At 41.9% G+C, this 17,070-nt stretch overlaps 1 protein-coding gene across 4 annotated transcripts in view; it reads left to right on the top strand.

Moving 5' to 3' along the window:
- The window catches only part of Trmt2b (tRNA methyltransferase 2 homolog B), a 54,124-nt gene extending 45,006 nt beyond the window's left edge, over positions 1–9,118 (top strand). For all 4 annotated transcript variants that reach the window (XM_029534454.1, XM_021188410.2, XM_029534453.1 and 1 more), the window contains one exon: positions 7,202–9,118. In XM_029534454.1, the coding sequence (XP_029390314.1) occupies positions 7,202–7,328 (127 nt within the window). In that variant the 3' untranslated portion in view covers positions 7,329–9,118. The remainder of the gene's footprint in view (positions 1–7,201) is intronic.
- Positions 9,119–17,070: the final 7,952 nt, after the last annotated feature.

Raw genomic sequence — 17,070 nt, 5'->3', positions numbered from 1 at the left:
AATATTTTCTAAGAAGTTGATCATTCAGTGATTATTATTCCATGAGCATTGTGGGGAGAAGGGATGCAAAGCAAATGGCTACACTATTGCTAAGTTAATATGACAGGACTGTTATTATCTATGTAGTGTCTACCTTCATCAAACCATTCACAGAAGTGAATTAAAAATGTATAAAAACTAAGCCAGGGGTGGTGATAAATGTCTATAATCCTAGCACTTGGGAGGTAGGGACAAGAGGAGCAGGAGTTTAAGATCATCTACCCTTGGGTACATAGTAAGTTTGAAGCCAGCCTGGGCTACTTGAGAGTCTGTCTCAATAAAACAAAACAAAATAGTAAAAAATATAGAACTAAATGTGAGAGGTAAAACTATAGAATTTTTAGAAGAATACATTTAAAGTCTTCATGACCTTGTGTTAAGCAAAGTTGTCTTTAATACAGTTATCAAAAGTCCAAAGACAAAAACAGAAAAGTAACACTAAAGTCAGGACAAAACAAAAACAAAAACATTCTATATTGCAAATGTTACCACCCAGAAAGTGAAAAGACAGCTCATGGCATAGGAGAAGATATTTATAAATCATTTGTAAAGGCTTCATATCCAGTGGCAGGTCACAAAAGACCACATACTAAGTCAGATGAGACAGCACACACCTGTAACCCCTCTTCAGTACTGAGAGGCAGAGACAGGCAGATCCCAAGGGCTCGCTAACCAGCCGCCTAGGCAATTAATGAGCTCCAGGCTGAGTGATGCCCTGTCTCAAAAATTAAAATGGAAAGCTATTGAGGCAGTCATCCCAACATCACTCCCTGCCTCCACATGTTCTTGTATGGGCAAGTGCACCTTACATACATACATACATACACACACACACACACACACACACACACACACACAGAGAGAGAGAGAGAGAGGGGGGGGAGAGAGAATATTAAATAATTATTTTTATAGAAAATGTTCAGAATATACAAGTCTATAGAAATACAAAGGTCTGTGGCTACCTGGAGCGACTATGGGTTTGAGTCAAATACAAGGTATGGTGGTTAAGAGGTGCATGGAATCTTACTGGTCTAATGAAATGTTCCAGAAGTGCTGGTAGCAGTAAGTGCATGCTCTGAATATACTAACAACCACTGAGCTGTAAACTAAATTGTATCCAATAATGTTTTAATAAAACTATGGAGAAAAAACTGGAACTTTGACATGAGACAAAGCACAGTGAACAATCTCAACCAAAGAAACCATTTGCTGTAATACTACAAAGACTGGCATCTTCAGTCTGTAATTAAACCCTACAAGGCAATAAGAAACTGGAACTGCAGTTGGAAAACTAACAGAAAATAAGAAAAAGAAGTAGTATTAATGTGTTCATGCATTGTGAGGTAATGCTACCTCCTCCATGAAAATAGGAATATGAGTTGGATGTGGTGGCACGGGCCTTTAATCCTAAGAAATGGGAGGTGGAGGCAGGCAGATCTCTGAGTGCAAGGCCAGTCTGGTCTACATAGCAAGTTCCAGGACAGCCAGGGCTACATAGAAAGATGATGTCATGAGAGGTGGTTTTTGAGGCCAGTGTAAGCTACATTGAAAAAGCCTGTCTAAAACCCATAACAAGGTACATAGAAATACATGTCTCTTTGTGTACATATATATACATATACACTTACATATATACATGTAAAAACATTTGAGGATTTCATAAACATGGTATATTTTGATCATATCCAGCCCATTACCCTACTCTAACCCCTTTTAGACATATCTCAACATATCCCCCTCCCAATTCCTTGTTCTCTTTTTTAAAATAATCCACTAAGTCTAATTCGTGCTGCCTGTATGCTCGTGGGGTGGGGCTACCTACTGCAGTGTAGGAAACCACCAGCAACCACACCCCTAAAGAAACACTTCTTGCATTTCAAATTGGGAAAAATAGAAAAGTTTGATAATGCATTGCTGAAAATATAGGGATAATGTTGCTGGTATAAATTGAGTGCTAATCTATGTAAGTGAGTACCATCCCTTTGGAGGTAAATTTAACAATGTAGATTAAAAATTTAGATGTATGCATGCTTGATGATCCAGAATTGCATCCCTCAGTTACAACTAGTGCATTTTATGTGTACTGAGTGTTTTACCTGTATGTATGTCTATACCACTTCTGTTGCCTGAGCTCACAGAAGTCAGAAGAGGGCATCAGCTCTCCTAGAAGTGGAGTTACAGATGATTCTGAGCTGCAAATAGGTGTTGTGACTTGATCTTGGGTCTTCTGAAAGAGCAGCTTGTTTTCTTAACAATTGAGCCATCTCTTCAGCTCCCATTCCTCAGATTTTTATCCTGCAGCTCACTTCCATACATAAAATAACATAGAAAAATGGTTATTGTGATATTTTAACATAAAAAGAAAAATATTCTAAAAGTCATCAGATGAGAACTGGATCATTTATAATATAATATCTTTAAGATGGAGCACTGTATACTATAATGTACTGATAATGGAAAATCTTGACAGTATGTTATTTTTCAACAGATTTATGGAGATATACTTCATAATCCACATAATTTTATCCATTTAAATAATAATTTATAAGGCTGTAGAGATGGCTCAGTGGTTAAAAGCATTTGTTGCTCTTGCAGGGGACCCACGGTTGGTTCCCAGCACCTACATGGTAGATAAGAAACTTTTGTAATTGTTGGATGTGGAGGTGCACACCTTTAATCTCAGAACCTGGGAGGCAGAGGCAGGCAGATCTCTGTAAGTTCGAGGCCAGCCTGGTCTGTATACTCAGTTCCAGGCCAGCCAGGGCTACAGAATGAGACTATGTCTCAAGAAACAAAATAGATTTAAAAATGGTTAAAATGTATGTTAAGTGTATTTTGCTAAAATTGAAAAATAGAAAATAATTAAAGTTATTTCCATTGCCCCCCCAAATGGAAACTTCCTATTTTTTCAAAATTTATCCTCAAAATGTACTTAAAAGAAACTCAATAATTCAAAAAAAAATACAAATTATGACATATCAAAACCCTCTTGTAAGTCCAATTCCAGAGGACCAGTCAGGTAGGTGGATATATGAGTTTGAAGCCAGCCTGGTATACAGTGCAAGTTCCAGGAAGGCCAGGGCTCCACAGAGAAACCCTGTCTCAAAAAAAAAAAAAAAAAAAAAAAAGACGGAAGGAAAGAAAAGAAAAAGAACAGGCCTGTAAGAGTAACAACAAAACATGACAAAAATAAAGAAGCAAAAATGATCATCTCAAAGTTGGACATGGCAACCCAACGGGAGAACAATCCCAAGAGCAGGCATGAGAGTCAGAGACCTACTGGCCCTCGCAGTAGGAGTTGCTAGAATATCTATGCAGAGGACCTGGTGTAGGCCCTGTGCTTGCTTCTTCAGTCTCTGTGAGCTCCCATGTGCCTTGCCGAGTTAATTCAGAGGGCCCTGTTCTCCTGGGCCTATCTCCTCTGACAAACATGTAGGGGAAACACTCAGTACACACAAACCAAAATAGATCTCCGCTTTAAAAGTAGACAGTTCAGTGAGTTTGCGGTGGTTTGTTTGTAGACTCATGCAGCTGTCACCACCATCTAAATCTGGAGTGGTTTTTCTGTCTTCTCCAAAAGAAACTGCACTTTTTAGTATCACTATGTAGCTCCACCCGTGCTGCCTGATCCTAGGCAACCTGTAGTGTGCTTTGTTTCTAGATCTGCCTGGCATTTTCTTGACTTGAATTGTGCCATATACTATGAATTTCCTCATGGTATATGCATCTTCCTTCACTTTGCAGAACATATATGATATTTATCTGTGTTTAAACGTTTATCTCTCCTTCGTTTCCTTTATTGGCCTTTAAAAGGAATAATATTGTACTGTATGGTATATACTCTCTTACTTATCTGCTCGTGAGTTTATGACTTTCATGACTGATGTTTCAATAAATATCCATGTGCACGTTTTCCTTTCATTTCTCTTTGAGAAAGACCTAGGAGGAGAAGTGCGGGACCACATGTAACTAGTTTAACCATTTTTTGAGGAACTTCAGTTGGTTTTCCAAGCAGCTGCCTATTGTACCAACAGTGGTCTAAGAGCATTTCAGGGTCTCTGTATTCTCCCAAAACCTTGTTATTGGCTTTTTTAAAAAAATGTTTTCCAGTGTTGGCAATCAAGGCCTGGACTACTTGCATGCTAGGCAAGTATCCCTCCAGTGAGGTTATTTTAAGCTCTTGTTTATGCTCTTTTTTTCTTGTAATATAGTTCGTGAGAAATGATATCTCATTGTGGTTTTTCTTTGCATTTCCCCGGTGGCTAAAGATTTTTGAGTGTTTTGCTTTTTAATACATTTTTTGGCAGTTTTCTTTGGAGATGGAGTCCCTCCTATAGTCCCAGTTGGCTTCAAACTCTCTCTATATCCCAGAATGACCTTGAATTTGTGATCTGCAGCTTTCATCTCCCGAGTGCTGGCATCGTTGGCATGCACCACTGACTCTGGGTGGGAAGTGCTGGACACAAGGCTTTGTACATGCTAGGCTAGCACTCTACTTGAGCTACTTCTCCGACTCCTTTTATTTGGTCATTTGCAAATCGTTCGATATTTGCAGGTTAACACAAGATTCAGCTCTGATGGGCATCTTTAACTGGGTTGACATTTTACTTTTGAGATTTTAGAATTCTTCTGTATATCCGATAGAAGCCTCAGTGTCAACTCTAGGAGTTGAAAGAATCCCGCCTTCCCCCCCCCCCTTGTTCTCTCTTTGCATCCTGTGTGTATGTCTCTGTGTTCAGGGGTGGTGCTAGAAGTCAAATCCAGGACCTCACACAAGCTGCTGACTGTTTTTCTGCTGAGCCACATCCTCAATTTCCTCCTTCTCTTCCTCCTTCACTTTTTCTTCTTCTGCCTCCTTCTGTAGTTTTGAGTCATGGTCTCACTATGTAGCTCTGGTCTTTTGGCCCTCACTCTGTAGACCAGGCTGGCCTCAAACTCACAAAGTTCCACCCGTGTCTGCTTCCCAAATGCTGGGACTAAAGGTGTATGCTGTCACACTAGACTCAATAGTATCTTCTGAAGTATAATCAAGTACATACTTTGTGGCTTTTGATTTAGGTTCTGAGATAATGTTGTTACTAAGCAGAACTAGTAAGGTATAGAATTGTGTATATGATAATGAGATTAAAGGATGAGAAGGACATATATTTGTGCTTGCTCGTATATTCATAGAGAGACTCTGGTAAGTTATATGAGACACTGATAGCAAGAAAAATTAAATTGTGGCTAGAGAGAAAAAATTTAAATTGGGGGTCTGCAGTTAAGAAAATGTACTGATTTTGCAGAGAAACTGGGTTTCATTACCTGTATCGGTATCAGGCGGCTCACAGCCACCTGTGACTCTAGCTCCCGGGGAGCTACAGCTCTGGCTTCCATAGGCAGCCCTCCAATGCACACGTGTATACATAAACACATGCACACACATACACATGCATGCACTCATGCATACATGATGAAAAAGTAAGTTTTGAAAAATGAAGTAACATTTGCAGGAAATTTGATAGACTGAATATTATTATGTTATGGAAAATAAGCCAAACTTAGAACGAGAGGGGCTAACTGTTTTCTCTTATACATGGAACCTACCTTATAAATACTTATGCGCGCGCGTGTGTGTGTGTGTGTGTGTGTGTGTGTGTGTGTGTGTGTGTGTGTGTTTGTATAGGTCATAAAGTAGCAGGGAGATCTGAAGGGACTGATGAGCAGAAGAGGGAACTCCCGGGGGAAAGGAAAGGACTCAGTCAGAGAAGCAGGAGGCACAGAGAAGAGCAGAGAAGGAGGAAAATAAGTGAGAATGATATATGATGTACAGGTTTGAAAATACCACAAAGAAACTCCATTACTTTATATGCTGTCTTTAAAGCAAAGGACCCCCCTTAAGAAATAAACTTTAATAACAGTTTTCTCTGTCCAGAAAGAACTGAAGACAGGACTGTAGAGCTGGCTCGGGGGTTAAAAGCAATTGATGCTCTTGCAGAGGGTTTGGGTTTGGTTTCCAGCTCTCACATGGTAGTTCACAACCCTGTGCAAGTCTAATTTCTGGGGACATGACACCCACTTCTGACCTCTGCAGGCACCAGGCGTGCATGTGGTGCATATATGTACATACAAGCAAAAACTCCCATACACACAAAAATTAAATCTAAAAGGTATCTTAAAAAGAAAGAACCAGGGACATATGAGAGACAGGAAAGATTACCTTTTGTTCCTTTTAATGTTATTTTATTTTTACTCAAATGAATGCAATGTATCATATATTATATAATACCAATGAGTGTTATAATGAAGTGGTTAAGACTAAACCTAGCTGGGCATGGTGGCTCATGCCTTTAATCTCAGCACTCAGGAGGCAGGCTGATTTCTGAGTTCAAGACAGTGAGTTCCAGGAAAGCCAGGGCTACACAGTGACACCTTGTCTCGGAAAACAAACAAAACAAAACAAAAAACAGAACTAAACCTAGAATTCAGCTAGCACACTGAGCAAATTTCTACATGGCCTCAAAAAGGCAAGACAGTTTTAATTTGATAAGATGCTATATACATATGGTAGAAAAAGTCCAATAGTGCAAGAGCACAAAAGAATGGGTACATATCTTATAAACATCAGCTGGTGTGTGTGTGTGTGTGTGTGTGTGTGTGTGTGTGTGTGTGTGTGTGTGTGTACGTGCACCAAAGGACAACCTAAAGGTATTATTTTATCAAACCATCTACCTTGTTATTGAGACAGGATCTCTCACTAGCCTGGGTTTCACCCAGTGCTAGACTCACACTGGCCAGTGAACCCCAGGGATCTGCCTGGTTTTACTTTCCAGAAATGAATTTCAAATGTGCCAGCACACTTTACATATTTCCCGTGGATTCTGGGAGTTGAACTCTGGTGCCTTGCCAACCAAAGCCATCTCTACAGTCCTTTAGATGCATTTTGATTTAATATTGTCTGCTTACACTTTGTTTGTTGGGCCACAGCTCCATTGTAAGTTGAGCATCTCTACACTAATGAGGAAGATGGATAAGCAAACCAGTTAGAGGGGGAAGAATGAGTAGGGCTGAGAGACACAAGGGCTGTGTGACTGCAGACAAAGGACTTCAATTTTAAGTGCCGGCGCTCCTGTGCTTGCTTCTCTTTGTTTCTGTGAACTGATATTCTGGTCTATTTCTGCAGACTATGCTGTCCTGCAAACTCTGCAAAGAAGCTTCTAGGCGAGCCTTTTGTCCTGAGAGAAGCTGTACCTGTGGATTTATTTCCCCACACCCCACACTGTGAGCTGGTACTCCTCTTCACTCGGTAAGACCTGGAGGCTGCAGGCTGATAAGGCTGAAGTTTCGGAGACACCCAGGTTGCCATGGGAGACCGAGGAAGCATCACCAGAAAGACCAATTTTGAATCCTGGCCAAAAGAATTTGACTGGCCTCCTTCTCTGAGGCAGATTGAACTGTAGTTTGTCCTAGTCCTTTGGGGTTATCCATATTCCCTTAGCTTTGACGGCTCCTAACTCCTTGAACCTGAATTTGTGTTGCTCCATCCTCATGCTGTCATTCAATATACAGTCTTGTCCCCGCCATGGGATTCTGCTTTTGTTGTGGGGACAACTGCTTTTTGAGCAGCCGGCAGTAATTTCATATTGACTGGGATCTGTATATTTACTCTGAGATTTTACCATTTGCATATTTTTTGTTTTTGTTTTTGTTGTTTCATTTTGTTTTGAAACAGGGTCTCACATAGTGCACACTAGCCTTGCACTCACAAAATAACTGAGGTTGACTTCGAATTTGTAATCCTTCTGCCTACACTTTGTGAGTGTTGGGATTGTAGGCATGTGCCACCACACATGGCTTTATGCAGTGATGGGGATCAAAGCCAGGGAAGGATGCATGTGAGGGAAAACTATTTATTAACTGAGCTACAGCCCCAGCCCCTTGCAAATATTTTTAGGAAGTAGAACCAAATCGAGCTTTTTACAAAGTAGAATAAGAGGCCAGGGAGGTGGCTAGCTGGGTAAAGTGCTAATTTATTGCACATACACACAAGAAGCTGAATTTGGATATCTAGCATGTAATAACAAGTACCTGCCTGTTCTTGTGCTGTGAAGTGTATACAGTGGGATGCTGAGGGATTTCCTGGACAGTCAAATTAGCTAATAGTGGTTTAATGAGAGACCCCATCTCAAAAAAAGAAGATGAAAACTGATAGACACCTGATATCAACATCTGTCCTCTACAAGTATAATCACACACACACACGTACTACACACATGCAATGCAGACAAAGTTATATAATGATTACAGGGTTGTTGGGCTTTGACTTTGACACTTCTAGAACGTCCTTTCATGATGTGGTTATCTCTTTGACTTTGACACTTCTAGAACGTCCTTTCATGATGTGGTTATCTCTTTGACTTTGACACTTCTAGAACGTCCTTTCGTGATGTGGTTATCTCTGGGGCTGGAGAGATGGCTCAGCGTTCACAAGCATATAATGCTCTTACAGAGTCCCTGAGCTTAATTCCTAGTATCCATGTCAAATTGCTCATAATTGCCTATGACTCTATTTCCAGGCGATCTGATACCCTCTGCTGATCTCCATGGACATGGTACTTATATGCACAAACCCATACTCACACACATGCAAATACACATAGTTTAAAAATAATTAAAAAAAGCATTAAAGACAAAATGCGGTTATCTCTAGGAACAATAACCCCATTCATCTCTTACTGTAGAAGGAGAATCAGTCATTAGAGATACCCAACAGGGTTAAGAAACTCTGAAAGGAAGGACTGAACAGTTAGATTGTCCTGTGTATTATGGAGGAAGGAGTTGTCCTTGAGTACTTGTCTAACATTGTCTTTTGAATACTCTAATGGTCTGAAGACATGGAAGTTATGTGTGTTGCCAGAATTACAAAATAATAATCAGGTCAGCAGGAAGTTTAACTTTTTCTCAGTTCTAAATGCTTTGAAAGCAGACTGCATCTCAAAAGAAGCAGTTAAAGCTCATATAAAATGTCCCAAGGCCTGACACTATAACTGAGGCTATGGAACACTCACAGAAAGGGACCTAGCATGACCACACTCCGGAAGACCCAGGAAGCAGCTGAAAGAGTCAGATGTAGATCCAACCAATGGACAGAAGCAGCTGACCCCTGCTGTTATAGGGAAGGCTGAAAGAAGCTGAAGAGAAGGGCGGTTCTGTAGGAGGACCAGCTCAAATACTGGACCACCAAACAGACAGCATACACCAGCTGATATGAGGCCCCCAACACACATACAGCAGAGGACTGCTGGGTCTGTGTTCATTCAGAGATGATGCACCTAAGCCTCAAGAGACTAGAGGTGCCAGGGAGTTTAGAGGTCAGATGGGGTAGGGGGTGGGGGCATCTATGTGGAGACCCAGGGCATGGGGAGGAGGTGTGGGATGTGGAGCAATCTGAGGGTGGATTGGGGAGGGGGCGGGGAATGGAATGTGGAGTGTAAAAATAAATTAATTAATAAAAAAGCCCCCCAAAACAAAAAAAAAATAAGTTGTATATGTATATTTTTGAGGTTGGGTCTGTCTTTGTGTTTTATTGTTGTGAGGAGACACCATGGCAAAGGCCACTGTTATTATTACTACTTAACTTGGGTCTCGCTTACAGTTTTCAGAGTCCGACATCATGGGAGGGCGCATGGAGGCACAAAGGAAGGCATGGTACCAGAGCAGTACTGAGAGATTTACATCTGATCAGCAGGCAGTAGGCAGGGAGGGACACCCTGGCTCTGTTCTGGGTTTTTTAAACCTCAAAGTCCACTCCCAGTGACATACCTCATCCAACAAGGCCACACCTCTTCATCCTTCCAAATAGCTCATCAACTGGGGCTAAGCATGAAAATATCTGAGCCTATGTGGACCTTTCTCATTCAGACCACCACCCTGATCTTCTGGCCGTCCTGCCTCTCTCTCCTGAGTTCAGCCTCAATTACAGGTGTGTACAACCTGTTTTTGTGTCATGGAAGCCAGGACTTTGCCCATGCTAAGCAAACACTCTACCAAGAGAGTTATATTTTAAGACCATTTTTGTTGGTGTTTTGAGACAAGGTCTCACATAGCCCAGACTGGCCTCAATTTCCTTATGTAGTTAAGGCGGGTAGCTTTTACCCCTTAAACACTGGTTATTATGGTTGTGTACCACGATTCCAAGTTAATGTTGTACATTGATTTGCTTTTGACAATAGGTACAGCAACAAGAAGAGACACAGAGGTTCAAGAACACAGCATTTTATACATTCACAGTGCTAGAATAGGAGGGTATGCCACAGGTCTACATAGGGAAGACACCAGAATGATCAGAAGGCAAAAGGAAGGTATAAGGGAAAGGTTTGGGTAATGTGCTGTATTGTGTTTTCCTTGGGAAAGGCAGGGAAGGGACAAAGGCTTATGATTAACTAGTTTGAGCAGTTTTGGCAGGCTTTGAGCTATGGGAGTGGTCCCTAGTTGTCTGCACCCTGGCCCTGGGATGCTAAAGGTAGAGGAGTACTGCCTTTCTGGGTATTCAGGGCCATTACAGGAAGTATGATCTATAGTGGCTGTCTTATTCTTCAGAGACATCTCTGTTGTTTAGATCTGGAAACATTCCCTAAAGGCCCACATGGCAAAAGCTTGTTCTCAGTCTATGGCACTATTGGAAAGTAATGGGACTTTTAGGTGGTAGGATCTCATAGAAGCAAGTTAGATAAGTGGGGGGGGGGGGATATTGGGATGTGACCCTTTCTTCTGTCTCTACTTCCTGGCTACTATGAGGTCATAAGCTTTTCTCCACCTTGTGCTCCCTTGTCCTTATGATCTGACTTGCTATCAGCCCAAAAGCAATGGGCTAAATGTTCATGGACCAGAAATGTGAACCAAAACAACCTTTTTTCAAGTTACTTATCTTAGGTATCATGTTTCAGTGATGGAAGGCAAATTCATAGATAGCTTAGGGCTCAGCTCTTGCTGACTCTAAGAATTGACTAGCTCTGGGGGATTGGGTGACTGGGGGGACAACAGAGTCTTTAGCCAGAGGGTTATCAAGATGTCAAAACAACACAGAAATAGACACACTACACAGGACAGTACATACTTATTTAAAAATATTAGAAGGAAGCTGAGTTTTGAGGTTCATGGCTGTAATCCCAATATTTGAAAGACTGATGCAACAGACTGGCTATGAGTTCAAGGCCAGTCTGGAGTGCATACAGATTCATTGTTTTGGCGAAAGGCTAAGGAGTCAGTATTTCTTTCTTTAAATTGTTTTTCATGGCACATATTTATTATACATCATATTACATTACATACAGATACTTTAGTGATTTTTTTTCTCTTTTGGCAAAAGATCTTGGAGATTTCTTTAAGGACTGTTTCATTGTCTGATTTCAGTGTACATGATACCATCACATATGGTGTCTTCATTCAAATACATATGTTTATATGTTGACCATTTCTTCCCCCTGCAGAATCTCCCCAGCCTAGTCATGTTAGTCTCCTTTTGATCACCTAGACTGTTTTTTGATTCTAATTGCAGGTCATGTATGAATTAAAACTTGGGTATCTGTCTTTCTGAGACTGGCTTAATCTGCTTGACATTACCAAACTCTTCTTTATGGCTAAAAGCATTTAGTTGTGTGTCCTTTATCAGTGTCTCTGGTTTTAGGGGTCAGGTACTAGTGTTCTTAACATGTACCTTCCATACATCCTGTGATTCCAATGTGCAGCCCAAGTTGAGACCCAGTGCTTTACAGGTGGGTCTTTACTTTTCAAGTGTGGTCTTTGGACCCGCAGCTTTGGCATCCCTTGGGCCAGTTAGAAGCATGGCATTTTAGGCATCATTGAGCTGAATTGGATGCGCTGGGGTTGGCATTCAGAGATCTGTGCTTTGCCACTCCTTGCTGGTGATGCTAATGCACGCTCAAGCTAGAGAACTGCTAACTCTTGTGTGACCCTTCTCAGCCTTGGTTACACACAAGTCACCTAAGGACTTGATTACATTTGTTTACTTACTTGCTTGCTTGTTTATGTCTGTGTACATGTGTGTAGAGGTCAGAGGACAACTAGTGACAGTTGACTTTCTCCTCCCAGCAGGTAGGCCCCAGGCATGAGATTCAGATTATCAGAGTTGGTGGCAAGTGCCTTTACCCTCTTGGGCCATCTTGCTAACCCCTAAAGGCCTCTTAAAACAGGCTCTTGAGCATGATGTCTTCAGATATTTTGGAATGTGCAGCATTCATTGGGAGCACCATTATTTTTAAATCTCACCAGAAAGCTCTTACATGCTTGCATGCCATGGGGTGGGGTGGGGTGGGGATCCTTGTTTCTGATTTTTGTCTCCAAGGTGGTGTTGATGTGATGAATAAAAGTGTACATCAGGTTGGGTGTACTCTGCCTCAGTAGAACCACCCCAGAGCTGTGAGTAGTGATTTTTCTCCCTGTAAAGCATTTAACTTTGCATATCTGCTATAATTGTTGTACTGACGATCTGATAAGGTTTTGGTTTGGGGTTTTGTTTTGTTTTGTTTTGTTTTGTTTTTGTCACCTTTGTCACAAAGAGTAGTTCAGGAAGAGGAGACCACTGTTGAATTGCATTCATCAAATTGACCTGTAGGCATGTCTCTGGGGGTATTTTCTTGATTGATGAGGATTGTGGGAAACTCGGCCTGTTGTGGGTGGTGTCATCCCCGCAGGTGCTCTTCGGTTGTATAATAAAGCCAAGTGAACAAGCCACAGGAGCAAGCCAGTGAGCCACACCCCTCTGTGGGCTCTGCATCAGGGTCCTGCTCTGGCTTCTTCTGACTGTAAGCTAACATAAACTTCCCTCCCCAAGGTACCACAGCAGTCAAAAACAAAGACAGTAGGTATGAAAGAAATAGTGTTTCATACCATTAGTGGATAGTGATTCTAAATGAGCCATGAAATTAACTCTCATCCACTCATGGGGGAATGTGAGGTCACTTTAATCTGAAAGTAAAACAATTGTTTAAGGATTTATCCTTAGTCTGCTTCTAGTCTTTCAGAACTGGCTGCTGAGAAGTCTCATTTTAAAGTTGCTGGAGGCAGACGAGCTAGCTCTGCAGATAAAGGCCCTTGCTGCCAAGGCAGATAATCAATGACTTCAATTCTCAGAACCCACATGGTGGAATTAGAGAACCGACTCCAGCAAGGCGTTGTCTTAAGCTCCACGCACATGCCCCCTGAATCCATACATGAACGTAATAAAAAGCAGTCTATTTTAAACAATTCAGTTGCTACCAAGTGCCAGTGCCAGCTACACCATGGCTCCTTTTTCGTTGTTGTTTGTTGAGACAGGGACTTGCTATGTAGCCCTGGTTAATGTGGGACTCAAAGCAATCCTCCTGCCTCAACTTCTCTAGCACTGGAATTGCAGGTGTGAGCCACCACTGCCTGCTTTTGCTATTGCTCTTATGACCGTTTTGGAGTTTTAGTTGCCACAGTGGTTCTCAGGCTTATGCGCCCTTGTGCTGCTTTAATTGCATTAATTAAGTATATGAGTGTCCTCCCGCCACATCTTGCATGTAGAAGGTCAAAGGACAACCTCATAGAAGTCAGTTTTCTCCTTCTACCACATAAATTCTGGGTGGCCAGGTTTGGCAGCAAGCACCTTTACCCACAGAGTCATCTTGATGGCCCTCCTGTGATGCCTTTGAAAACCCCCCTCGCTTGCTGCAAGCAACTGCGCTATACCAGAAACATAGAGGAACACATTTGTACCGCATTCTACAATGTCACAATTTATTGAATAAATTCACACGGTTTAGCAGTTTCAATGGCAATTTGTCACAAAAATCTTCCTAGCTTGGAAGCCTGGGTGAGGTGAATGCAAGTTCTTTTATTCCAGCCCCATTCACTAGCTCTCATAGCACACAGCACAACACAATCAGTACACCGACACAGCTCTGTGTATGTGTATGCCTTACAGAATGAATACAAGCTAAAGAAGCTGCAGCAGAGTTCAGGAGGTTTCAGGAACGGGTTCAGGAGAGTTTGTATTGACAAGACAGTGAACCAACCATGCTGGGAGGGAACTGTGCAAGTCAAGTTTTGGAGCACAGCTACAGTGTACAACTGTAAGGTTAAAAGGCAGAACTGGGTGGAGGAGGAAATGGTGGGTTAGGCGCAGGCCCAGATGGGCAAACAGCTGGATGGATCAAATAAGCTTCATCAATAGTAAAGGACCAAGCCAAGTTAAGGAGTCCTTGGTCTGTGACATGACCATACTGTATTAGATGATAGGTTGGCGTAGGGCCATGCCATCACAGTGTTAGGTGTCCATCAATGTATGGGGTCCAAGTGATGGAGGTACACCCTTTCCTTGGTTGCTGTGTTGGTAAGTTCCTGAGCCTCGTTTCCCTGATGTGATTTTAATATGCCCCTGCAGTTTTATTTCGCCCCAATAAATGTACAAGATAGAACCATTTCTATTCTAAAGAAAACATGATGAATGGTCGTTGCCTGTCGTTTCTGGATTTACTCAAGGGCTACAGTCATCCCTTCCCCTCAAAATGGAGTTGAAATCTATCTTAAAAAAGGAGTCTCCTAGGACAGTGCACAGTGTGAAAAGCTACTGTTTCTTACAATATGGGGTCACCTAGGGAAAGGCATAATGGCCAGATCTCACATAGGTCATGGACTTGAAGCAGATGTTCTGATTTAATTAGTGTAGGGTATGGTCCAAATATCTGAAATTTTTGATTTTTTGGTTGTGAGCCTAACCTTTAAAAGCTGAGCCATCTTTCCAACTGTGTGAATGAGCCATCTGGATTTTTAACAGATGCCCAGGGTGATTCTGATGGGCAGCCACAATTGGCTTAAGGCAACAGTTACCAATCTTGTCTGTGTCTTAAACTCCTCTAGGAATTTGTTTTCAAACTTCCAAGGCTTAGGACAGATTCTGACTAATGAAATTGTCATAGTCTGGACAGTGTGGATGGTGGCACACGGCTGTAATCCCAGCACTTGGGAGGCAGGGGCAGGTGGATCTCTGAGTTGGAGACCATCCTGTTCTACAAAGTGAGTTTCAAGATAGCCAGGACTACACAGGGAAACCTTGTCTTGAAAAATAAATAGTGTTGTAGTCTGTAGGAGTACCACATAGACACTGAAGGTTACAGTGTGTGCCCGGCAATTGGTGGTCTTCACGCAGGAAAAGAGAGTGATTATCATTTGTTGAGATTTAAGTCCTCTAACCCTTCACCCTTAAGATCAAAATACAATTTATAACGCCTACGAACATTAGTCATTTTTTAGGGCTATAATTCAGAATGGCTTGTCCACAAAGTGTAGTCACGAACCATTGGCACCTCTCTTAGAACTTGACAATTAGTCCAAGTTCAAGGGGACACTTGAAGTGCAATATAACTATTATTTCTGAGACATAAACATTGTCCCTCAGCAGATTCTATTCCATTACCATGTACATTTCCACATTGTCTTTCTCATTAATTTTCCTCAGAGGAACCCAGCTGAATGACATTCTCCACAAATGGCTACAAGCCACTCAATGGAAGAACACGTATTATAAACATCTCCAAGCCCATCTGTAGGGTGTGAGAGAGAGATGACTCCGCAGTTAAGAACACTTGTCACGTTTGCAGAGGACCCAGATTCTGTTCCAAGTGTTCACATGATGACTTACAACGATCTGCACCTCTAGTTTCAGAGTATCTGACCCTCTCTTCTGACCTCCGTGGACACCAGATATGCATGTGATACACATACATACATGCAAGCAAAGACATTCATACACATAGAATACATGCATCTTATTTTAAAAGCCTATCTATACCAGTTAGCCTCAAAATATTTAGAGGGCAGATGTCTGTACTCTGAAGACCTGAAGGAAATTTAACATTTCAAGATGTTGGTTTAAACAATGTGTTTGGGGGTTTTTGATATAGGATCTTACTGTGTAGCCCTGGCTGGCCTGGAACCACTATGGTGAACCGGCTGGCCTTGACCTTTCTGTGGTCCTCCTACTTCTAGATCCCAGGTGCTGGGGTTGCAGGTGAGCACCGCTGCTTCTGGTGGTAGTCACCAATTGTATTCCCTAATTTTCTTTGGTTGTAACCAAGCCCGAGAATGTTTGAGAGCAAGATGGGGCTGTGTTGTGCGTAGCTCCTTAGTAGTTAGTTGTTGCCCACTGACCTGTGGGAATTGAATACTGTACCCCTACTATTCAGCAGAGTCTGAACTGTGGCAGAAGCTTAGAGAGGCAACCTGACATGCTAAAAGGAACATCTTTGGAATCAGGCTGACCTGGTCTAAATTCTATTTATCATTTACAAGCTCTTGTGACTTTAGACAACTTACTTAACCTCTTCAACTCTGTTTCCCCTCCCTCTCCCTGTAGAATAAGGATAATGGGGGTATATACAGATGCTGAGTCTCTATATCCATCATGAGCTTAAAAAATGCATTTAACCCACCTGACCTACTAACACTAGCTTAGCAGCCATGGCACACAATAGAGGAGCATCTGTTCACTTTTGTGATGCTGTGACTGCCTGGGAGATATCCCCCATCACTAGGGTGCATGAGGCTACAGGTCACTAGCCTAGGGAAAAAATCTGAACTCAAAATCCACAATGTATTTTCTACCGTATGTGTATCGTTTGCATCAGCTTAAAGCTGAGAAATTGTCAGCTTGAATCATTGAATGCTGGTACTGAATTTCGGGCAAACAAAACCACACATAGCAGAGCCCCTTCCCCCGATGCTGTGGGTGTTTGTTTTTCAGCATTTGTGTTATATGTAAACATTACAGTTTCCAGTGAAAATTTAAAATGCAGTTTGAGGAGAAATGAAGCAAAGAAAAGAGACAGGGAAGGCCATCCTTCTCACATTGTCACCTTTATAGTGTTGCTTGCTAAATATAACCTACTTGTCAAATCCTTCCATACAGTTGTAAGAAGTGCTAATGGAGGGCTTCTTTTTCTCCTGCTCCTCCTCCTCCTCTTTCTCCTCCTCCTCCTCCTCCTCCTCCTCCTCTTCTTCTTCTTCTTCCTC

This window comes from Mus pahari, chromosome X, assembly GCF_900095145.1.
Source record: "Mus pahari chromosome X, PAHARI_EIJ_v1.1, whole genome shotgun sequence".
NCBI classification, from domain to species: Eukaryota; Metazoa; Chordata; class Mammalia; order Rodentia; family Muridae; genus Mus; species Mus pahari.
Note: the sequence above shows the minus strand (reverse complement) of the source record. Positions and strands in the feature narration are given on the sequence as shown.